Raw genomic sequence first — 25,582 nt, forward strand, 5'->3', positions numbered from 1 at the left:
CAACTTTCAGAATGATGGCGCTATCTGCCGAACAGTTATTCAAGTACTTGGAATACATTAAGACAAACAACGACATTTACTGGAGAGAGATTTTCGCGCGATTTGGAAATATGAATTCTCCCAGCTGATTGGCTGTCAGAAGAGACCCATTCCTATCCCGCTGGACAACTCATTCCTGGCGGGATTGAATGACTTGGCTGAACAGCTGACTTCCAGGGCGCTTAGAAACAGTTGTAACCTCAAAATACATTGCCTATAAGTGGACATATTACTAGGTGCCATAAAATATGTCAGTTTTAGTTCCTATAACAGCAATATTTATGTTTCTCTGGCTCCAGCTCTCGTTCCGTTCCGTGCCGTACCACGTGACGCATATTGACCAATCAGCAGCTGAGCTTTGTGCCCACCGCCAAGATCATAAAGCCACTCTCCTCAGCGAGATTCCCTTGGAAATAGCGCTATATTCTGAGAACAATCAAAATTTAAAGTTACTTAAGGAAACCTTCACGCATATGAATGTATGATCGAGTGTGGGAAACCATTGACATGCCAAAATGTAGACGACAAGCTGCAGATTCGCAGTTAGAAAATAGAGGGAAGAACTCGCCATTTTAGGAACTGCTGTCGGTGGACGATTTGTTGTTGTTTTTCTGTGTGCACTTGACGTCAAACCTGGGGCGTTTTTCAAACTCTCTTTGCAATCCAAGTTTGACGAAAGCCATCAAGTAGTGCAGGATGACTCAAAACCAGCAGAATATCACGACACTGCTCATACCAGACCCAAATGGTGAGTGGTGGTGTTTAGGCCTTGGTGGAGGCACCGGAATATTGCATTATCTGCAGGTGGAAATTTGATCAGCCTGTGGTAGATCAGGTTAATGCATGTACTTGCCCGAATGTTCATTGTGGGGAAGGATGTGTTGATAGAAGAATCCGTAAACTGACTTTTCTGTCAATTATGTCTTCTTTGACTTTGCGTTAGTTTTCTATTTCAAAAAAAGTTTGACTCATTTAACCAGACTCCAACTTGATCACAACTGAATGGACTATAAAATTGCTTCAAAGTAATTTTGGCAGGTTTCTGGAATTAAAGGTGTTAGGCTGTTACTGTACTATCAGATTTAAGTCCATTGTCATGGATGTACTAACTTTAAGCTAATATGCTTCAGGGAAGGATGTGCTAGTTACCTGAAATGTAGGTCTTGCTTAACCTGATTACCAGACACTCAAAATGTTTATAAGGTGACCACTTAGTTCAGTAACTTAGGACATATATAATATATATATATATATATATATATATATATATATATATATATATATATATATATATATATATATATATATATATATATATAATAAATATTTTGCACAAGATGAAAAATACAAAAATAATCTCAGACTTCGTGCATTTGGAGTACAAATATAGTATAGTGCAAAGAGGGTGTAGATACTGTAGTTATGATATGCTGGTACTTAACAATTCCCCCACACATAATGCTTTTTATCGACATACTGGTAAATTGTAAGGAAATGCATTCTTTTGCAAGACTATCTTGCAGACTGCAAGATGACATTTCCAGACATCATAGTGTTGCAAGCCAGTTAGCTGTGTGAGCATGATTTTTATAGCTGGTGTCTGATGTTTAGGAAGAGAACCTTGTCTTTCTTATGTTTCATCATTTGAAGAAAAGCATGAACTTAACATTTGTATTTGCTTCAGCTACTGATAAGTATGTTAGGGTGGTAATTGTTATTGACTGATGACTTGTGTATTGGCACTTTACTGTTTCAGCAGTTTGCCATACTAGATACCAGACCTGCTTTGCAGGCATTCCATTAGTGCATTTCCCAACACAGACTCACTCTCCTTTTTGCACTGCATACTTTTCATCACTAGTTCATGCTGTACAGTGCACTCCATATATACAAAATGAATGCATATTTGAACTGGTATAGAGATGCCAGACTTGTGTAGGCTGGTTGCCGCAATAGGCTTACATACAGTGGATACCAGTACTTCCCAGATCCTCACTATTGTATCGACATAATTATACCAGTCAAGTCTCCACTCCATGAGGTATACCACTTTATCTTGTCACTGTTTAGCCCCGCCATATGCAGTACTCTACAGTATACACAATGTTACACCGCTTTGTTGTACTACTCACTACTTCAGTTGACATTAAAATGCACACTACACCAGCTTACATGCCATACCACTTCATGCTTGACACCATGGCATTATTTCACCCTGACTCATTCCCATTACTTTTCACACTAGTCTGCATCCCTCTCCAAGCTGCACCACCCCATTCCCACACCATACTGTACCATTCCACCCCATCTTCACAACACTTGTCTGCCTCCCACTGCATCCTACACCAGTCCTCATCTCACTCTAAACTATAGCAGTCCACATTCCACTTCAGTCCACATCCCACTCCAGACTACATCACTCTACATCACTCCACATCCCACTCCAGACTACATCATTCCATATCGCACTTCAGACAACATTACACCACATCCCACTATACAGCAGTCCACATCCCACTCCATACACCAGTCCACATCCCACTCCACACTACATTAGCCTACATCCCACTCCAAACTGCACCAGTCCACATCCCACTCCAAACTGCACCAGTCCACATCCCACTCCAAATTACATCACCCCACTTCTCTCCCTATGCCAGCACATTTCACTTCAAACAACAATATTCTATATCCCATTTTAAACTATAATAGTCTATATCCTACTATAAAAAACAGCAATCAGTACCCCACTCCAGACTGCAGCACCCCACTTCTCACCCTACACTCCCTCATCCCACTCATGATTACATCTGTCCACATTCCACTCCGGACTACCTCTCTCCACATTCCACTCCAGACTACACTCAACATCCTACATCAAACTACACCATTCCACATCCCACTTCAGACTACATCACTCCACATCCCACTCCAGACTGCATTCCATATCCCACTTCAGACTACATCACCACATTCCTCTTCAGACTACAGTACATCAGTCCATATCCCACTCTAGATTACATCACTCCACATTGCACTCCAGACTACATCATTCCATATCCCATTCCAGACTACATCACATCTCACTCCAGACTACATCATTCTATGCCCCACTCCAGACTACATCACTCCACATCCCACTATACTACATCAGTCCATATCCCACTCCATACTACAGCAGTCCACATCCCATATCATACTGTACCAGTCCACATCCCACTCCATACATTAGTCCACATCCCACTCCATACTACACCAGTCCACATCCCACTCCATACAACACCAGTCCACATCCCATTCCATACTACACCAGTCTACATCGCACTTCATACACCAGTCCACATCTCACTCCATACTACACCAGTCCACATCCCACTCCATACTACACCAGTCCAACCCACTTCATACTACGCCAGTCCATATCCCACTTCATACTACGCCAGTCCATATCCCACTTCATACTACGCCAGTCCATATCCCACTTCATACTACGCCAGTCCATATCCCACTTCATACTACAGTATACCAGTCCACATCCCACACCATATCCACATCCCACCCCAAACTACAGTAGTTCACAACTTTGTAACTCACTCTGCACTACACCACCCCATCATGAAGTTACTCTTTCTTAGAGAACTCTCAATGTAATAGAATGTTGGGCAGTGTAGTGTTGACTGAGAGCTGGATTGGTGTTGTTTGGTGTAAAGTGGGATGGTATGGTGTGCTGAGATTAGTGGACCAGTGTATGGTATGGGAGGTGGACTGCATAGTGTTGAGTCATCACCATGTTATGTAATTGATCATATCATTCATGGACATTTGTCTCTGCTCTTTGATGAGTAGTCATTCATATTCCATATCTTCTATGGATTTTTGTTTCATATTTTATCCTGCTATAAACACCAGAGAGCATCCTCTGCAAAGCAGAGAAAAAATGATTATCAAGGGAAGCACAGAGACACCTCTCGCATTCACCTCACAACAGCCATGTTTGTCATTTGTGTGACCAGCATTGCACCATGAAGCTATTAAAGAAGGGTAAAGAAAAGGATGTGATGAGCAAAGGGATGGGGTTGGATGAAATGGAAGTTTGATGGGCAAAGAGGCCAGTGCAGGAAACTGTACCTTGTGTATATACTGTAGGTATTGTAAGGTAAGTGGTTTGAGTGCATTGAAGGTTTATTTCAGAATACAGTATGGTATCTTTTATGAATGAAGGTAGGCTTACTGGGGGCTAAAGAAAATAGCATTGAGAACAAAGAGATGGATGAATTGTGGTGAGATGGAGAGGCCATGGGAGAATACCATATGAAAATAGGTGTTGCAGGAATAATGGTTTAACCTGTACCATGATGGGGGAAGAAAAAAAAAACATACCCCTCTACGCTGGTCGTTTTTGGATTTTTTTTTTTTTCTGGCTAAATGGGATAAATACATCAATATGAGAGCCCTTGCACTAATAAAAGTAATCACTAAAGGCAGAAGGTTGGTTGAATCAAGTTGGGTTGGTCCCACTCAACCTCTGAAATTTTCGAGGTTACTGAGAGAGCAGAGTGGCTGGGAGCTTGTGAACTTATTTTGGATTTTTTTTTTTCTGGCTGAATGGGCTTAATACATCAGTATAAGATACCCTGGCACTAATAAAAGTAATCACCAAAGCCAGAAAGTTGGTTGAATCAAGTCAGATTGGTGCCACTTGACCTCTGAAATCTTCAAGGTTACTGAGAGAGCAGAGCGGCTGTGAGCCTGAGAAGACTGTCACTTGCCTCCTGCGCTCCCAAATCAGTATTGTAAGCATACTGGAGAAATCTCTGAAGTTAGCGAGATATGTTATTACCTTCCATTTTATTTTCCATTTCTTGCAGTGACTTCTTAGTGCTGCAGGACGTAGATCTCTATCACTAGCGTTTTGGAGGGCGACATAGATCTGTGTCTCCAGCACCATACAGGTTAAGAGCATTGAAGATTATTTCAAATTTCTCCAGGTAGAACATAAGCTTGCTTTGCTTTCATTTACCGGGCATCTTGTGGTGTAGGTAACAAGTGCAAATGATTGGAGTGCAAAAAAATGCAAAGCAGCAAGACCACAACAGATTACACAAATTCATATATTGTGGACCTATAACCCAAAAAAACGTCATTGAAGTCCGACTATTCTTGGGCTCAACAAAATCCTTGATATCTTGGGGGGGGGGGGATCTTTTCATTACTCACAGCAGCTGTAGCTGGCTTTCAGAATTATGAAAAGACATGCTGTAAAGAACATCTACCCTCACATTTCCTTGTATGATTCTCAGTATGGATTTTGACCCAGTCACTCAGCCATCACACCTTTCTAAAGTGACCCAACTCGGAAATTGAAAAAAAAAATTAGTAGCACCGGTAGACAAAGTTTTGATAAGGTACAGTACTAAGACATAACCTGATAGTCATAAATGCCCAACTCGGACATAAAAAAAAAAAAAAAAAAAAAAAAAAAAAAAAAAAAAAAAAACTGGTAGACAAAGTTTTGATAAGGTACAGTACTAAGACAGAACCTGATAGTCATAAATGCAGGGTATAAAGGCAATGCAAAGAAGTGGCAAGCCACTTCCTCTCAGCCAGACAAACCCAAGTTCTTGGCCAAAACAAAAGTTTCAGATTATGAACCAGGTACACCCCAGTGGTTTCCCTAAGGGCTCAGTTTTCTTTCCCATACTTTTGAAACTATTCATTTATGGTTTGCCCCTCCACTCCCTTTTGGTAATAGTAGTCATATGCTGATGACTTGGCAGTAGCTCCACAACGTTGAAAACTCATTAAGCAGCAGGCCAACAGCCAGTACGCCCACTAGAAAACTTTCACTCGAACATTGGCTAACCCTAACCAGAATGACTGCCACACCAACAGAATCAACTGTCATTCCTGGCAGAAATAAATCACGGACACATCTTCAGGCAACCTCCTTTGACCAGTCACTGTAGCTGTGCATATGTACATACATACATACTGGTATGTACATACATACATAGGCTACACTGTATATGAGAGGGAACAGTTGCCATTGTCCCTGTGAGGTACTGACACTCTGGGAGTTGGTGTGAGACCAAAAGCTTAGTGCAGCACTTCCAGGTATGGACTACACAGTTACATAGTCAAATTATGGGCTGAGACTACTGCACATACATAGCATACAGTATCGCCTCTACACATCAGTAACCTGTTTCCAGGGGATAAGGGAAAGTTTACTATGAACATTGTAGCTACCTGCATATTCTATGTGTGTTTTAGAGGTAACTAAGGTGGTTTAGTGCAGGGGGCTGGAATTCCTCTCCTCTTGCAGTGTTAGCTTTCAGAAAGAAAAGAGTTAAAAAAGTCAGGAGTTCTAGAGCTTAGGCTGGGGTGCTTGCTTGTGTATGGATGTAATCATTGCAGGAAGAAATGTGAGGTAAATGTGTGGTATGAAAGGAAGCTGGATCTAATGGCTCTGTTTGAAATGAAGCTGAAAGGGAAAGAAAGGTTTGGGAAAATAAATGGGAGGAAGTCTTGGGTAAATGAAAGGAAGGGGTTTCATTCCTGAGGGAGGGGTTGTGGAACTTGGTGAGAGAAGTTTGATATGACTTATAAAGTTGACATTGAAAGTAAGTGCATCAGATACTGATAGGAGTGTCAAGGAAAAAAAGAGAGACTTTGGGAGGTGGTTGAGTGTGAAATTATGGAGAGAAAGAGGTAATGTTGATGGAGGTTTTGAAGGCAAAAGTTGGGGATGATTTATTAGAAATAGTAGTTTTTCGTTTTCGTTTTCGTTTTTAAAGGCTCCAACATGCTTGCATGTGTCGGCCTTGGTCACCTAATGGCGGCTCTCCATGCTGCACGATCCATTGCAGCCTCCCTGTTCAGTCCCTTAACCCTAAGGTCACACTTAATGACCTCATCCCATGTCTTTCTCGGTCTACCCCTCATAACCCCACCCCCAATATTAACACTTCTCACCTTCCTCACCCAACTATCATCCCCCATCCTCTCCACATGTCCAAACCACCTCAATCTACCTCTCCTCATCACAACACCAATACACTCCAGTCCCATCCTACCTCTCAACTCTTCCATTGTAAACCCAGCCCCTCCAGGCCTTGGACGCAGGGACGCACTGCACATCCACCTAATCATTGTCATTTCTGTACGTCTGAGCCGGCGAATGTCTTCCTCCTTCACTGCCCAGGTCTCACTGCCATACAGCATTACACTCCTAACACACGCTGCATACAAAGACCCCTTAGCACGTAGGGAGAGCCCCCTCAATGTCAGGAGAGGCAAGAGCTCCCTGAACTTCTTCCAACCACTTCTCACCCTAGCCACAGAGCTACCTCCAGCCCCACCTCCAGCACACAACATGTCTCCTAAATAACAAAACTCTTCCACACACTCAAGAGATTCACCAGCAAGTTCAATTCTTTCACGTCTGACGATCTCCACCTGCTCACCCCGGCACGCCGTACACATAAAATCAGTATTATCTCGCAGTCTACCTCTGATACCACTACATCTCTTATGCACCCATTTATCACACACACCGCACAAGATGGAATTACTTCCCACGCCCTTGTGGCAAACTGCACATGGGCACTCTCCCTCGTCTTTGACAGTACCGCCACCAACCCTATTTATCATCACTTTTGTTTTATCTGCATTTACCCTTAAACCCTTTTGCCCCATACCATCTCTCCACTTCCTAAACCTTTCCTCCGCCTCCCTTTCATTCTCTGCAATCAACACCAAATCATCAGCATACAACAACTCCCACGGGAGTCCGTTTCTAAAGTCACGTGAAAGGGCTTCAAGTACCATGATAAACAACATGGGACTCAAGACTGACCCCTGATGCACACCAACATTCACGGAAAACTCATCACTCAAATCTTCATTCACTCTCACCTGGGTGTGAGCACCCACATACATGGCCATAACCACCCTAACCAGCCACTCCTCCAAGCCAAGCTTTCTCATTGCCCACTTCACCACCTCTCTAGGGACTCTGTCAAAGGCCTTTTCCAAATCAACAAAAACAAAATAAAGATCCCTTCTCCTACCAATATATTTTTCCTGAAGCTGTCGAACAATGAATATGGCATCAGTGGTCCCCCTACCTGGCATAAACCCAAACTGCATCTCATCAATATTCACTCTTTCTCTAATCATACCTTCTAAAACTCTCTCCATTACCTTCATTATCTGATCTAAAAGCTTTATACCTCTATAATTCCCTCTTTCCAGGGCATCACCCTTCCCTTTATACACATTTACAATTACACTCTTCAGCCAATCATCTGGGACAACACACTCATAAATAATCCTATTTATCAGGTCAGTGACTAAACTCACCCCTATATCGCCTGAGGCCTTCAACATTTCGGCAGTCAACCCAGACACACCTGCTGCCTTCCCCACCCTCATCCTGCCTATTGCCTCACTCACAGCAGCAGTATCAATCAAAGGCCAAGGGCCAGATACTGGATCTGCTGGCTCCAAACCTTCCCTGTCCCAGTCAAACTCCTCATTCAACAACCGGTTATAATGCTCTCTCCATGCATCTTTAATATCCTCACTGTTCACCACTACCCTTCCTTCATCATTCTTCACACACTGCTCACCTATGATATCCCGATTATCCCTCTTCACCTGACCTGCCACCCTAAATATATTTTTCCTTTCCCCATGATTTAGGTTATCAAGCAATTGTCTCTGTGACTCAGACTTTGCCCTGTATACCTCTCTCCTAGCCCTACGCTTGGCAGCCAAATATTCCTCTTTGCTACCACCCTTCTTCCATTCCCGGAAAAGCCTTCTTTTCTCCTTAATTGCAGCTTCTACACCCTCATCCCACCACCAAGTTACTTTATGTCTTGGTGGTCCTCTTGTCCAGCCGCATGTTACATCAGTAACTCTCAAGAAATCGTTCTTGAGGGCTCTGTACTGTTCATTAACGCCTCTGTCTACAGCTCCCTGTTCAGCCACCACTCTCCTCAACTCGCTATAGAAGGCATCCCTTACTACTTGGTTTTTCAGCTTCCATATTTTCCTCCTAGGTACATAAGTCCTCTTTTTCATCATTTGTTCTTTAAGCACCATATCACAAATCAATAGTTTGTGCTGCTGCACACACTCCTCACTTCCTATAACTTTAACATCCCTCACTAACCTCCTATCGGCCCTCCTAACCAGAAAATAATCTATCTGACTGCTACTAGGAATAAATGAGAACAGGTAACTTCTCTCAGGAGCTGTGTTTGAAGAGAGGGCTGGTGATGGGAAGTACTCTACATGGATTATTTATTGATGAATGGAGTGGATGGATAATAGCACTGATGAGCTTTCTGTTGGTGGATAGGCATATGAAGGAAAGGCTAAGATTGTTTATTTTTAATGTCTTTTGGAGGTACAACAACGACAGTGTGTGGTGGTCTGGTAAGAACGAAGGATGTACTGTACCGGTATATAGGTGTGAAAGAAATGAAGGAAAGCAAACCTTCAAATGAGCTGTGTATGGTAAATATTAGGATAAGATGAGAAAGGAGTGGTTTAGGTGTGAGTTGTTGAATTTGAAATGGTAGAAGATGAATGGAAGGAGTTCAAGAGTATCTGTTCTGAGTTCTAGGGAAATGTAGGGTGTGAAGAGTGGGTTGATTGTAATGGAGAAAAGTAATACCGGTACATAAATGGTGAGTGAGATGTTAAAGATCCGGTGTGGAAAAAAAAAAAAGTAACGTACCGGTATGGACAGTATTTGTAATGAGAGAGTGTATGAGACTGGGAAGAGTACCGTACATGAATTTGGTAGTGAGTGGTGGAATGAGAGGTCAAAGACCTGTTGAAAGAGAAAAGGGCATTGTAGCCTATGTATGGGCGGCAGTTATTTGTAAGGGTGGAGTGTATGAGTGGGAAGAGTATGGTAGTTTAGACAGGAAGTCAAGGGAATGATACTGTATTGGAGTTTAATAGGAGAGCAAATGGAAGAGAAGCGGAAAAATACTGAAGAAATTCCAGGAAAGTAAGAAATTATTCCAGATAGAAGTAAATTCTGTGTGGGGAGAACAAGAGAACAGGTGGATGAAGTGTGAAGGGAACAAATGGAGAGAAAGCAGAAGACTGTTGAAGTGAAGAAGTACCGGTAATATGCGGGAGTTGAATGCTCATTTAGAAAAACCTGAATTTTAACTAAATGATTAAAGTGGCAATGGTGAAATATGTGGCTGGTGCAGATTTAGAAGTGAGGAGGTCACTGAGTGTGATTGAGTAGGAAAAGGTGAGGAAGAGAAGGCTTTGCAGAAAATTACATTCAGTAAGCAACAGGACTCTACGAGATTGCAGTGAGTGCCTTGGAAAAGGAAAATGACAGTGTTACAGGGTGGTTAGATGTCACTGAATGATTGGATCAGAGTGAGATACAGTAGCTGAAGACTAGTAGGTGACTGCTGTAAAGGAGCATGGACGACAAGAGGACACGCTCAGGGTTTAGAGATGAGACATTTGAACATAACCAGGTAAGGTGTAGGAAGGCAGGGCTTAATGGTGGTTGGAAGAGCACTGCACCATATACATCATCTTACCAAAGAGGAGCAGGAAAGTTTTATACCAGGTATGTGGGAGTGGGGGTGGAGATCAAACTTTTGATTTTAGAAAACTGAAGAGTATGCTGGAGCTTTATTGGACCTGTACAAGGCATATGAGAGTTGGTAAAGATGACTTACGGCAAGTGTTGCAAATGTACTGTATTGAGGTGGGAGAGAGACTTAGAAATGGTAAAGAGTTTTACTCAAAAGAGTAGATTATGTGTGTATGTGGGGAGGAGAAATAGAAAGGAGAAAAACTGTTTGGATTAGATATTTTTGTCCCAACTGTGGACAAAAGCCTTAAAATTGGTATGGTACAGAAAAAAAGTAATGTACTGGATGTGTGTGTGTGTGTGTGTACATATCTATCTATATACTCAGGAGCCTCTGTGGTACAGTGGTAAAGTGTGCATTTTTGTACATTGAAAAACAAGGGTTCATGCCCCGCCAAGGTAATAAACTTTGGGAGCGTTCTTCTGGCCACGTACTGCATTGGCGGACACAAGGGATGCTGTGATTGAACCAGTGTTGTATACTATAAAGTATGCTTGCACCCAGTTGGCTTGCGCGGGCCGATTACACTTGGTTCACAGACTACACGCACATCCAAAGCCACTCCAACACCACAGTCACACTTACAAGCACTTCTCACCCTACATACAATCTCTACCAGACAGCCTACAGCCTAAGTCACTTCGTAGAGATACATTGGCTGTATCGTCCCAGCTTCGGTCGGGATAGGCCGGTCCTGCAGTGGACACTCAAACGGCTGATGATTATACTCAATTGAGTCTGGTACTTCTGTGGAGTCTGAGCTCCAGTGTATAGCACAGAACTAAATTGACAGATGAAAATAGTGCAATCTTGGGTCTACTATGAAATCCAACCCCCCCCCCCCCCCTTTTTTATGATAACCTGAGTGTTGGGTTTAGTGTGCATATTTTTTTTTTTTTTTTCTCCTGATAACCTGTACAGTATTATTGTGGTAGAAGTATGATTTTCTCTGCATGCTAGGCCTGCAAGTTATTTGACTTCCTTTATTGTTCATAGTTTTGAAATAATCTTTGTTCATGCTTCATTAGAGGTTGTCATGTCTCACTTTTTTTTTTTCTATTTCCAGGTGGCCAACCACAGATGATAAAGGTGATGGGAAGTAAGGGTGGTCACTTGCCCATTCAATTGGCAGGTGTGAGTGCTGGGGGGTCTGGCACCAGTGTCAAGACTACTTTGGTCAAAACAGCCAGTGACCAGGTAAGTTAGCCTTGAATCATGAAGGTTTGGATCCAGAATGAAGGTAAAAAAAAAAAGGAAAAAAAAAAAAACCCTGACCATCATCCATAAAAAAAAAAAAAAATTAAAAACACTTCTTGCATTTCAACATTCTGAGACTTGGATGAAATTAAGATATGGTCTACCCAGAAATAGTGCAAATATTGTCCTCTGTAATTTTTAGTTAACAAAATTACGTAAAACATCACTGTAAAGGACATACACAGTTTGGGGCACAAAATTAATAGATCCATATGGGTCTGAGGAATTATGGTAACTAGTTTACTTAATCATTGAACACTTGGGGTGCATTGCTTCTATAGTTAGGTGTTCTTACTGTGTGATATAACTACAGCGAAATACTCAACCAAGTTGGGATCAGTAAATTAGGCTATCATGATTTTTTTTTTTTCCTTGCATTCTACAGAAAATGCTGATAATCCAGAAAATGTAAATACACCATGTCATCTGTTCTATTCACCTTGACTATTCCCGTTGGGAAGGGGAAATAATGCTTCCCTAGTATCCCTTTTTGTCAAATGAAGTGACTAAAAGGGGCCTTTTTGTTTCCTACCTTTCTCTCCCTACTGTTCTCTTCTCTGTTTTTTCATGCCTTTATTTTCCTTTTCCTCCCACAGTGCCATTTAGCCATATCACTGGTATGACTTGGTTCAAGTTCTTCATTATTCCTTCCTGCCTTTCTTCACCTTGACTAACACTTCATCACTTTTCTGACAGATTTTTCAAAATTATATGCAGAATATGATAATGTCTAGTACATTATCAGTGAGTAATCATGCATTAACAGCTAGGTGGTTCCAGTACAAGTTTTCACCTGTCATATAAAACAGATCTGACAGTTTACGTCAAGACATGCCAGAGTAAGCTTTTATATTGTATTTTGAAGTTGAGCTTTACATACTGTAAGCTTTAATTTGTTTGTTCCATTTTCAGAATCAAACTCTACTACAGACCAAGTTACCTGGTGGCCAAATCATAGCAATACCCACCAAACAGGGACAAATTAGTACCCAGAGTAAGTGTATTGTAGTGAATAGTGATCTTAACCCTATCAGGTTTTGGGGCAGGGCAGATTATGTCTGTGCTAGAGTCAGCCACTCACGCAGACCCACATCACGGCCTGATATTTTACTTTGATCGCTTTGTGTTAATACACTTTTCATGATAGAATGTTGGTTTTGGTGTCAGTTAAAAGCTGAATAGTTGTACTTTTTCATAGTATGTTAAAAAAAGGAGAACAATGAAAATAAAATGTCAAAATGACGAGTTGAAGTTAGGCGAAAAGCAAAAATTTTGTACCTTGCTGTAGAAAAATATTCGGCTAAAAATAACGAGTAAAGATATGTTAATTTGGTTTAAACCATGCAAAAATACAATAAATTACATTTACAATGAAATATAGATTATGGTATTACTTGCATTTCATTGTGCAGTAAAGCGAAAGGAAAGAGATGCACAATTTTATTTTAGTCTTGGCCGCTTATTCGCTTCGCTATGTTTTTCTTTGATCGGTCAGTGTAAATACATTTTTTATGATAGGATGCTGGTTATGGTGTTATTTCGAAGCCGAATAGTTGTACTTTATCGCAGTATGTTCATAAAAGGAAAACAAGAAAAATAAAAAGTCAAACTGACGAGTTGAATTTAGGCAAAAACCAAAAATTTTATACCTTGGTGTAGAATATTCACCAAGAATAAAGTAATAAAGAAACAAAGCCATGAGTCAGACCAGCTGTGCAGTACCGCCGCATAGAGCAACCATTCTGTGACATCATGCTCGAGCCTCTTTGCCATGATGAGTAAACGCAATTTATGGTGAATATTTTACAAAAGTTTTGTAAAATTACAATGAAAAGCATCATTGGAATCTTTCAGGTTGGATTTGAAATGATGATCAAAATAGTAATAAGAATCTCAAAGGGTTAATTGTTGTTCAGTGGGGTAGAACCATAAAACTAACAGCCAATGCCTGTTACCTCTTTCAGAGTACACAACAGCATAGGAGGCCCCAAGGCAAGACCACTGTAGTCCAGATCATTTAAGCCATGGGTGACTAACTTGTTTCTCTGGCAGTGTTTATGCAATAGAACAGCCTGTACATACGAGGTGGATTTGAACTGTGATGTGCTAACATGTGCACTCTGACCTAGATGCCTACCACCATGCTGTATGACAGTTTCCTTAATTTACTTACTTTTATGTTTACTAAATTTTGTCTGTAGCACCATAAAGAAGGTTATCGTGCCATCTCAGCTTCTGTATCCTGAAATTTTCAGCTAAAACTCATGTCTAGACACCCTCTCCATAGAAACCTGTGAATGGAGAGAAATTTGAATTGGTGAGGAGGTAGGTTTAAGTACCTTGGTGCAGTCATAAAAAAGAAGTAACTGGGCAAAGGAACTGGAGAGGAGAGCAGCATAGGGAAGGTAGATGGATGGTGCTATGATAACATTGACACTAAATAGAGGTCTTAGTGTGGAGGCTGCAGATTGATAGAATTAGTGTTATTGTCCACATTAATGTGTGGGTGGGAGACTTTGGTATGGAGCAATATTATGGTGAGAGAGAAAGAAGAGGATTGTTCCAGAGAGCTATGTGAAAAGTAGCTTGGAGGCATTTCTGTTATGGCTGTCCTGTCAGGGGGTTCCCGGGAGGGGACAGTGCAACAGAGATGATGATGATGACGACGATGACGACAGAGAAGTAGACTGAGTGAAAGGGGAATGCCAGAGAGATGAGGTGTTATTTTTTGTGAGGAGAACTTGGATTTTGAATTAAAGGGTAAGCAGGCAGTACCTGCAGTAGGATATATGAGAAGTATTGGTGTGATGAAAATAGTTTTTTGTATGGTATGGAGTGCACTGAAGTGGTGTGGCATTGTGGATGGATTTTTCAGGATGATAGCATTACAAGTGGAGTGCTTGAAAATGATATATGGCAGTTGTAGAAGAAGGAGAATTCTTGCTGCTTGGGAGAAATAGCTAAATTATCTGTGTTGGGTTTGTGGGTATATGAATGTGAAATGTACATTGGAAGGTTGCTATCATAATGAGTGGTACAGGTCTGGTACCATAGCCAGCAGCACTGACTGTCTGTGATTGATATCTAAATGTAGTTTCACATTTGTAAAGGAGGTTTACATTTATATCTTAGACCTGGGTACTTAAAAGTGTGTATGATATTGCATCTCCCTGTGATTTTTATATCTTGCCTACAGAGGTTGTGACTGTCTGTTCCAGCAACACCAGTGCTCAAAACAATACAGCTGTCGTCTTATGTTAACACAAATATTAACTTGCACATCTAATGACTCCCTCTTAGCTCATATATTGAAATGTCTATCTGTCTATCTATCTATTGCCAGACGCCTCAATCCCGTTTGGGGTGGCCACAAACAAAACGCCTCCGCGTCACCCTGTCCCCTGCCATTTCATTGACCTGCTTCCAACTCACACCCCCCTCATATACCTCTCCACCCCATCCCTCCATCTCGTCCTCGGCCTCCCCCTCCCTCTTCCCCCCTCCACCTCACTCACATACACTCACTTCGTCAGTCTTTCACCCTCCATCCTCTGCACATGGCCAAACCACCTCAGTGTGTTCCTCATAACGCTTCCTATCACATCCACACCACAATGCTCCTTTATATATATTGAAATGTAACCTGGAAAAAGCTTGCATAAATTTGTATTGTGTCATCTGTTTGGAAACCATAGATGCTGTGCAAACATTTCTATCTCAAAGGAAGCACATACACAATAAAATGAGAGCACTTAGTATTTTATTGCAGCAACAGTCTTTCCACCCTTGTATTTCTCAAAGGAGCAGTCACTGTGGCATCTGTGGTTTAAAGATACCACTCAAAGAGCTTGGCATTGTTGACTATTTCTAGCCAGCTGAAATTGGTTATTTACTCTTTGCCTTTTAGTGACATATCCTGGAGATGGCAAAAAGGATTGGTTCCATTTTCCAAATATGACTTCTGAGGAAAATGTCTGAAAAGGAGAGGGGAAAGCAAATAAATTGGGGATTGGTTGTTGTGAATACGGTAGGTATAGAAGGAAATGACAAAATGTTTAGGAAGATGACTGTGGAAAAATGCAAAAACATTGAGATAAAGGTTATAGGAAAAATAAAACTGGAAGAGGAGATGAACAAGGAAAACAGAAAATAACAGTAAAGGAAAGGCAAACTGAATCTGGAGTACAGAAAAAAAAAGGACGTGTAAAACAAACACGAGAAAACTTATAAATAAGGAAAAAAGTGATAGAAATGTCACAGAAACAAAGAAAATGAAATGAAATCAGTAAACAAAAAGGAGTACATAAAACAGGGTAATAAATTGGGATTGAGACCTGGATTTCATGTAGCTTTCACCTTTACTATATTTTGCTATGAGTTGAATTTTGCTATACCTTTCAGCACCCAAGATTCCTTGTTTCCCTTAGATCAGGGGTTGGGGAACAGGGGTAAATTACCCTAACTGGGGTAAATCTAAACGTTTTGGGGTAATGTGTGCAGTATATTACCGATTAAAAAAAAAAATGATGTAAGTTTTAGTGAACAAGATGCAAAGTCATGTATGGTATCATGTATTATGATGTTTGTTGCTTAGCTGCTCTGTTGGCAGATGTGTACACAGATGTGGCTAATTTGTTTTTGTTTTTGTTTTTTTACTTTGAAGTAATTTCATTTTACTGAAATTTTTGGGCAATACCCTAAAAAGTTACCCAACCTTTGCCGTAGATCATTTGTTGCATTTCTGAATGTTTTGGTTTCCTTTTGGCTGATTTATTTTAGGATCTCAGATTGTGATTGGCAGTGTACAAAGCATTGACCCACCAGTTGTCATCTACTGAGGCATTTGTAAGTCCAGTATGATGACTGTTTTCCGAGTATAGGCTGTTTATGGAGTATGCATATCATAATGATGTCACAACAGCCACAAGGTCACAATTTATGACCACTTTACTATTCTGTCCTAGTGCTGATTTCATTTTATCCAGAATGATCAAATGACAGGCCAGATTGTTTGAGGGTTCCAGTTGAAGGGTAAGGAGAGTATCGGTGTGCCTATAGTTGTACAGTCATCCCTTATTATTTGCAGAGGTTAGGTTTCCAGAAATACCTTGAAATGCTAAAGCCATGCATACACTTCATGAATTAGGAATATATCCCTCATGGGGTACAATTTCCAATTGCTATATAGTGGTAAGCGTAAGGAAGCCAACCATTGTCATTTTACTGTATGTAAAATGTATAGCAACAGCTTAAAAGTTGAAAAGATAGTGTAATAACAGCAATTGCATTGCAATTTAGCTTTGAATTTATATTAGTACACCAAATGAAAAGAAAATTGATATACGAGAAATACATGGTACAATGGTACACTGTTTACTTGTGGTACTCACCATTCAGGTGCTGTTGCCTCGTCTCATTCCTTTCTCTTGTTTCGTTCCTCTTCCTTGCCTTCCTTATTGTTTGTGCTTTTGCTGATGATGATGGTCAGATGATATGGTGATGCATTTGATGATGATGTTCAGATGAGTAGATGACAGTGAGATAATAGTGATGATGATGAGTTATGCCACCTCTTCAACTAGAGTGATGGTTGGAATATCTCAAATTTGATATATGCTGATGAAGCAGTACTCCTTGTAAATACCTGACAAGAACTTGGTAGACTAGTGCAGAGTTTTGCTGATGTCTGTGACCGTCTTGCCTTAAGAGTAAACGTAGAAAAGAGTAAAGTGATGGTTATTGAGAGAGAAGGTGACTCCCAGTGTGATGTTACAGTGAATGGAGAGAGACTGAAGTTGGTGAGAGAGTTCATGATATCTAGGTACAGTGATAGAAAAGAGAGGAATATGTGCAAAAGAAGTGGAAAGTAGAGTGACACAGGGAAGGAAAGTAGCTGGTGCCATGAAGGCCTTGATAAGAAACAGAGACTTGAGTGTTGCAGCTGCATGAGGCTTACAAGAAGGAGTGATAGTGCCAACTTTAAGATATGGATGAGACAATGGTGTGGCATGAAAATGAAAAGTCAAGAGTAATAGCAGTGGAGATGGGACCGCTGAGGAATGTGTGTGGAGTACAGAGAGTGGATAGGATATGAAATATTGTGATTTGTGAAGGATGTGAGTGAGGAAGTTGGTGGACATCAGTATTAAAGAGAGAGTACTGAGATGGTATGGTCATGTGGAGAGAGTGGATAACAATAGAGTGGTGAAAAAGGTATACCTGAGCGAATTTGAAGGAGGGAGGAGGCGAGGTTAGGGCATGAAGAAGGTGAAGAGATATGGTGGATTAGTGTGTGAGGAAGAGAGGTATGGAAGTCTATGTGGCCAGGAGACTAACAAGAGATCGAGCTGGCTGGATGATTGTTGTGAGTAGAAGTGCATGATCAGGATTTTGGCACCCCTTTTTATCATGACAGCGTCCAGGTTGACTCTATCGGATATGTTTACGTGAAGCTATAGAATGTGGTGAATGTTTTTGGTGTATCAGATAGAGGCAGGATTCTGGGGGCTTGAATGATGAGTAAATGGAAGTGTGGCCCATTGGATTGGGCAGACTTGGGCTCTCTGGATGCTGCTACTCCTCACCCTGCCTTAGGGTGGGAAAGGAGGTCCAGATGACGATGACGACGACGATGATGATGATAATTCAGCTAGAATTATTAACCCTTGTTTAGACTCTTGCAGCACTAATAGATTCTGCTGAGGCATGTTGGGGATGCTTTGGAGCCATAATACTACAATACAAGTACACAAACTTTGCAGTTACACTGGTTAGTTCTGCATTGGGGTAACACGTGCGTGAAAAGTCAGCTGTTGGTGGGAGCCTGGCAAAGTGCGCATGAGACACCTAACGGTCAGGCACAAAAACTTCGTGGTGCAAGATATGAATTTCAATCACCAGAGAGAAAAAAAAAAGTCAAAACACCGTGGGTAATCAAGTCGCTAAATATAAAACCTCGTATGATAAGGGAATACTGTACAAGCATTGTTTGGGTTCTGTCTTACTTGGCTGTGATTGGTGGGGGGTGGGGGCAAGTATTATTTTTAATCATGCCAGTGGTAGGTACCTCCTACAAAGTCAGTACCACTTTCAAGAAAGCTTTCTTTTTGGGAACTGTGGATGGAAGTGTAATTTAGGTTAACAGGTTTTTATATACATGGAGTTTCTGTATATCAAATGACCATTCTTAAATCCACCTGTTTTGTTCTAGGAGGGAACCAGGTGGTAGTTCCAGTGAACACAACACAGTTGAAGTCTCCTCTGAGGAATGTAGAGCAGCAGCAGCACACCGTTGTGGCCAGTCGCTCCTCCCTCACTAGCTCACCAGTTGTGATTCGTACTCAGACAGGTTCACTGTCATCAAATCCTGTGGTAAGAAACTTTATATCAGATTAGTGCTTCATGGTTGCTGAGTCATATTCTTTCTCTCTCATTTATCCTTTCTTCAGGGACATAGTTGAAAATAAAGTAAGTTTTGCAGACTACTGTATGTAGTAGTCGACAGCCAACTGATAACCTTTGCATGCTGCACTTGCATCTCTCTGTAGTATATCGTAAGATCAGTAATTAGCATCTGTTGTTAGTTTGCCAATCCCACAAGGAGCCAGTTGTACAAACTAACCAGATGAATACAGTTTACCCTTGCAGAATCTCAGATCTAGGTGGAAGATGGACTGTAGGAGGGACAGAGTACAAAAACTCTTTGGCAGCCCCAACCCAAGTTTCATAACATAAAATATCTAAACCATTACTTAGGAGGTCAGTGTATACTAAGCTGGCACTTCCCAGGGGGCCAGGTTTCTAGAGTAATTGGCTTTATGACCACAAGAAGCTGTACAAGTATCTGCTCAAGAGTTTATTTCATATCTAAAAATTTAGCAGGGTGTGTGCAGCAGACAGAGGAAACTTTGTATCTTTCCAGTCAGTTTCCCTCATGTTCAAGCTTTTATTTATTTATTTAATTTTTCTTATATTTTTAGTGTTCTGCTCACTATGCCACCATAGCATATTTTTGTTCATCTGTTCCACCACACCTAACAATACACGTTTGCTCTCTTCCATTTTAGCATCTTTGATATTTAAAGAACAATAATTTTTACTCTTTCAACTGTGTATGGTACTAATAGGAATCTTATTTCATATGTTCATATCTTTAACTCTTTCACCACCAAGTTTTTTTTTTTTTTTTTTTTTTTTTTTTTTTACTAGGTGATTACCATATTTTCATTAATTTTGTTCAGCTGGAGTGATGGGGTTGATTAAGGCTTGTTTTTACTCCAGTCTCTCGAGCTGAAAGAAAATTTTTGTGGTGGTGGTCTGATTAAGCTGAAAAATGCATCAGTGGATTGAAGGGGTTTACATTTCCCCTAGGTTGAGTTTCCAGGTTTCACATTCACAGGTGTTAATTGATACAAGCATATTGTTTCAGATCTTTCTTTTTCTTGCAGCTAACTGCTCTCCTTTAGAAACCTTTGAATTCTCCTGGTCCTCCTACTTGGAGTGTTCTTTCTTGCCTGTCTGTTAATCTTTTCATAGTTATAAATTTCAATAATGCCTATCATCTTTATGGTCTTGTAACCCCTCCACCATATCTTAACTAACTTATTTTATCCCCAGATGATTTTATTCAGTTTTTGGTAGTCTAGTGGAGAGTTTGGATATGGCCTTAAAAATCCCATTTACTCCTAGAGGAGTCTCTTAAGCCAAAGAATTTTGACATTTGTCACCCTTTTTAAGCCAAAGAAGATGGTCTGACATTATGCATTAAGGAATGTGTTAAAAAATCTTAGATATTATACCATAACACTTGGTGCTGTTGGAGCTGCAGAAAAAATCTTAGATCTTATACCATAACACTTGGTGCTGTTGGAGCTGCAGTGGCTTGGTGTTTGGTCCCATATCAAGGGTTCAAGCTTGCACCTTGGCAAACATCTTAAAGCGGGTGCTGGTTGTATGCTTTTTCATGTGCGTACATATGCTTACGCCCTTCCAGTTCTAGTGAGTTATCCAGATTATTGATACACAAACTTTGCTAGTACAACACTTAGTTTCCCATGCATTACTCGTCGTACAGACACCCTTTCCCCATTTGTACTTTTATTTACGTGTCCTCATCTGTAGATTTGCCAGCATGGGAAAGGGTTAATTCGGTGTATTAGTTTTCCCACTGAACAGGTTTGATCAAGCAGTGAACCTAATATAAACTGATATACAGTATTGGTTTTGTAAATTGAGGGAACTGGCAGATCAGCTATACAAGGTGTGATCAAAAAGTTCCAAGGCTAGGCCTATGAAATGTAAAAATCCATACCTGATTTAATTTTGGCCACCATCTCCTTCGAAGTAGTCACCTTGTGCAACGACACACCACTCCCAGTGCTTTTTTCACGCATGAAATGCTCCCTGGAAGTCCTGTTCTACAAGTGTGTCAAGCACCATCTGTGACTCACTCAGGATCTCCTCTACAGTGTCAAAATGGTGACCCTTCAGCTTGAACTTCATCTTGGAGAAGAGGAAGAAGTTGCGGGGGATGAAATCCGGCGAGTATGGGAGGTGGGGAATGACGCTCATGTTGGTGCAGCCGAAAAACTCACGTTTTGAATGCACTGTGAGTGGGCGCATTATCATGAGGGAGCATCCAGTCGCTCTTCGTGCTAGTTGAGGGCGTTTGCGCTGAATGTCCTCCCTCGGATGCTTCAGAACATTACTGTAGAACTTGGCATTGACAGTCTGACCCTGGGGGACGAATGCACGGTACACAACCCTGCAAATATTGTACAAACGACGAGCGTAGTCTTGGTCATGCTCCTGACCTACCATGCCTTCTTCCGTCTTGGGAAGTGCAGGCTCTTCCATTGTGAAGACTGCTATTTGGTCTCTGGATCGTAGCTGTAGACCCAATCCTTGTCACCAGTGATGATCCTCGACATGAAGGTTAGGTCATCCTGACCTGTTGTTGACGGAGATCTTGGCAGACTTCGACACAGTGCTGTTTCTGCCCAGGGATCAGGAGCTTGAGTATGAACTTGGAAGTAACGCGGTGCATGTTCAAATCGGATGTGAGGATTGCCTGAGCTGTTCCAAATGATAAGATGCCAGCCACTTTCTTGATGGTAATCCAGCAATCGTGGTGCACAGTTTGTTGAATTTTTTTGACATTTGGGGGGATTCTGCTTGTGGAGGGTTGTCCTGACCTCTCATCCTCCTCCAGTGATGTTCTGCCTCTTTTGAAGCACAAGTGCCACTCAAACATCTTGTCCGGCCCATTGCTTCATTGTCATAGGCCTACTGAAGCATTTCAAAGGTCTCCATTGCCAGTTTCCTGGGTTTGGCACAGAATTTGATGTTTCCTGTTGCTCAGGTTTGAGGTCCATGGTGAGATTGCAAATGAGCACATGCACGTCATCACAAAAACGTGTTTAACACAGTTCTCAGTGTTGACAGCGCGACGCCTCGTGGCATGCTAATTCAAGGTTATTGCTTGACTCTGCCGCACTTGCTTGACTGTGCCATGTTCCGTTCGTTTGCAGCAGGAACAGTCTTAGAACTTTCTGATTGCACCTTGTATAGATGGTAGTGTATCACATTGTGGGAATACAGTATAATAGTTCATTAATTTACTGGGGAATAATAATTTTAATGGTGTGTCATTTGCTTCTCAGAAGTACCAATTCTTCAAAACAACAAAACTGTGTGTGTGTGTGTGTGTGTGTGTGTGTGTGTGTGTGTGTGTGTGTGCGTACGTGCTTGCATGAGAGAGAGAGGGGAGGGGGGAGGGATCTAACCTTTTTTTATTTTTTTTTATTTTTTCCATCTAAGGAAAAATAAAGGCTGGCCAATTAAATGGACTACATTCGTTCACTCACCACATTGATATTTACACACATACTTGAACACATACCTGTACTCATGCTTCTGTCAGACATTTAATACTAGTATATTAAAACTTATTTCATCTTGCAGTCAACACGTTTTCAGATTGAGAATAATTCACTCACTACGGTATCTGTACACGTGAGGTGTGCCGGACTTTTGTCATTCCAGTAATGGCATATTGTGGAGGTGATATCTCCTTACTAGCAACTGCATGTCTACTGTAAAACCATTTGTACTTTATTGTAATGTGCCTCTTGTTGTAGACACTTCAGACCCACCAAACAACACAACCTCAAGTCAGCCACCAGCCTGCACAACAGCAACAGCAGCAGCAGCAGCAACAACAACAACAGCAGCAAAGCACTACACAGGTTGTTGGGGGCACTCCACCCAAAAGCTTGATAACTACACCCATCTTGGATCATAGTGGTGCACGCAAGAGACATGACTTTGATTTTGATTATGGTGTTGAGAGGTGAGTAGTATAAATCAACTGTTGGAGTAGGTTAGGGGATTGTAGTGACTTGAAGCAGAAGGGAAAGGAATTATTTATCATGATCCTCTGCCATCTGTTTTGAAGGACTAAATGGCTGCTTCCACCTTAACAGAAGTTTTTATTGACATTATTAGTGGTAGGTGTTGGCGACCATGATCCACTCACATGATGTAGTGCTGCCTACTTCTTCCTTAGCCTTTATTTATTTATTTTTTCTGTGCCTGCCCTCCTTTCTTCCTATTTCTCCCATCTTTCCTGTCCCTTCTTATTGCTTTTCCTTCCTTTATAAGTGGCTGTACATTGAGTGACAAGCCAATGGTTTCCTGAAAGCCAAGAAGCCATTTACAACGCTGGGTGGTATCCATTTACGCAAACCATACGTACTCCCAACGTTTCAACAAGTGGGTTGGTGGAGGGTTAGTGCCCCTCCCTGTAAAGCGAATAACTCAAAGTCAGTGGCCACCCCTTACGGGATTATGGCATCTGGCAGTAGGTAGATAGATAGATCATAATAGGGTTATACATAGTGTTGATTTAATTGTAAAACATAATATGGATACTTCATATAAATAATGTGCTCTAGCTAAATGGCATTGGAATATACTGTATATATATATCTATATCCTTATCTATCTATCTATCTATCTATATATTATATAATCTATATATATATCATATATATACCGTACATAAAATCATATGGACCTCCTTTCTCACCCTAGGGCAGGGTGAGGAGTATCATACATATATATATATATATATATATATATATATATATATAGGAGAAAACTTAAGCTGAATGATGGTAAAACTGAGATCATCATCATCATAGGAAGCAGAAGGGGTGATGACACTGACAGTGCCCTGGCTTTGAACATTGGCGAGTCACAGCTTCATCCAGTCAGTGTTTGAAATCTGGGTGTTTATTTTAATTCTTAAGTTAAATTACAAAGAACATATTAATCAGGTTATAAGAGGGTGTAACTTGCATATCAGAAATCTGTACTCTGTGAGAAAATTCCTGAATAGACGGTGCCTCTCAACATTGGTCCATGCAGTGGTCTTGTCTCATGTTGATTATTGTAATTCACTGTGGGTTGGTCTTCCAAATAGTATACTAACAAAAGTTCAGTCTGTGTTGAACAGGGCAGCACGGCTTATCTTTGGTCTCCCCCCAAGAACCTCAACTACCCCGTTTCTGATTGAGTTGCATTGGTTACCAGTAAAGGCTAGAATTGAATTTAAACTGTGTCTTATTACAGTCAAGGTTCTTAAGTTTGGTGAACCGAACATCTTGCTGAATTGTTAAAACTCCCATTGGCACGCTCGGGTGTGATGTTACACAGTGAAGATGATTCCTTGCGTCTTGATAAGCCAGGAGCCATTCACCAGTCATCTTTCTCTGATCGTTCTTTTGCGTATAGAGCCCCTAGATTATATAACAGATTGCCATTGTCCATAAGACAACTCTTTACTGTTGAATCCTTTAAGAGACAGCTGAATGCCTTTCTTTTTTCAAAATGCTATGACCTGGAGAGAGGTACTATGACGGATGATTATAGGGTTTAATTATTGCCACTTTCATGTATATATGATGTAGCTTGTATTATATACTAGAAATGTCACAATTCTTGTAATTATAAATATAATGTATGGGTGTCGAGCGCTAGTGAATTCCTACAGAAAGAACTGGCGCTTTTGAGAAACAAAAGGCCAGATTATTACATATATATATATATATATATATATATATATATATGTATATGTATATATACACACACACACACACACACACACACACACACACACACACACACACACACACACACATATTTGCTACTCCTCACTCTGCCCTAGGGTGAGAAAGGAAGTCCGGATGATGATAATGATGTTATATACATATATATATATATATATATATATATATAGTAGTGCTCCAATCGGATTGAGCCGGTGAAGGTTTATATCCAAGGGGTGGTTAGGGCTGATTGCTCATGTAGTGCCACTCAGGGATGAGTGAGGCTGATCACTCTCATCTTAAATGTCGGGACCAATTGCCTAGCCCCGGGCTCCTACGCTCCTCATGGGGCAATATAGGATTGGATGATGGATGGATGGATGGATATCATCTCATCTCATCAGTCATTTGAGTGTCCACTGCAGGACCGGCCTATCCCAACCGAAGCGGGGACAATACAGCCAATGAATCTCTACCAAGTGGCTTAGGCTGTCTGGTATTGATTGCATGTAGGGTGAGAAGTGTTTGTAA

The 25,582-nt window shown here is 41.0% G+C and overlaps 1 protein-coding gene across 1 annotated transcript in view; it reads left to right on the top strand.

Moving 5' to 3' along the window:
- Positions 1 to 421: 421 nt before the first annotated feature.
- Positions 422 to 25,582, top strand: part of Dp (transcription factor Dp) — a 52,102-nt gene continuing 26,941 nt past the window's right edge. The window contains exons 1-5 of the mRNA XM_080267349.1: positions 422 to 787; positions 11,752 to 11,882; positions 12,855 to 12,936; positions 19,153 to 19,313; positions 23,081 to 23,292. Coding sequence (XP_080123475.1) covers positions 736 to 787; positions 11,752 to 11,882; positions 12,855 to 12,936; positions 19,153 to 19,313; positions 23,081 to 23,292 — 638 coding nt within the window. The 5' untranslated portion in view covers positions 422 to 735. The remainder of the gene's footprint in view (positions 788 to 11,751; positions 11,883 to 12,854; positions 12,937 to 19,152; positions 19,314 to 23,080; positions 23,293 to 25,582) is intronic.

The sequence above is a fragment of the Coenobita brevimanus genome, chromosome 23, assembly GCF_032717465.1.
Source record: "Coenobita brevimanus isolate Jiangsu-jjx chromosome 23, ASM3271746v2, whole genome shotgun sequence".
Classification (NCBI taxonomy): Eukaryota; Metazoa; Arthropoda; class Malacostraca; order Decapoda; family Coenobitidae; genus Coenobita; species Coenobita brevimanus.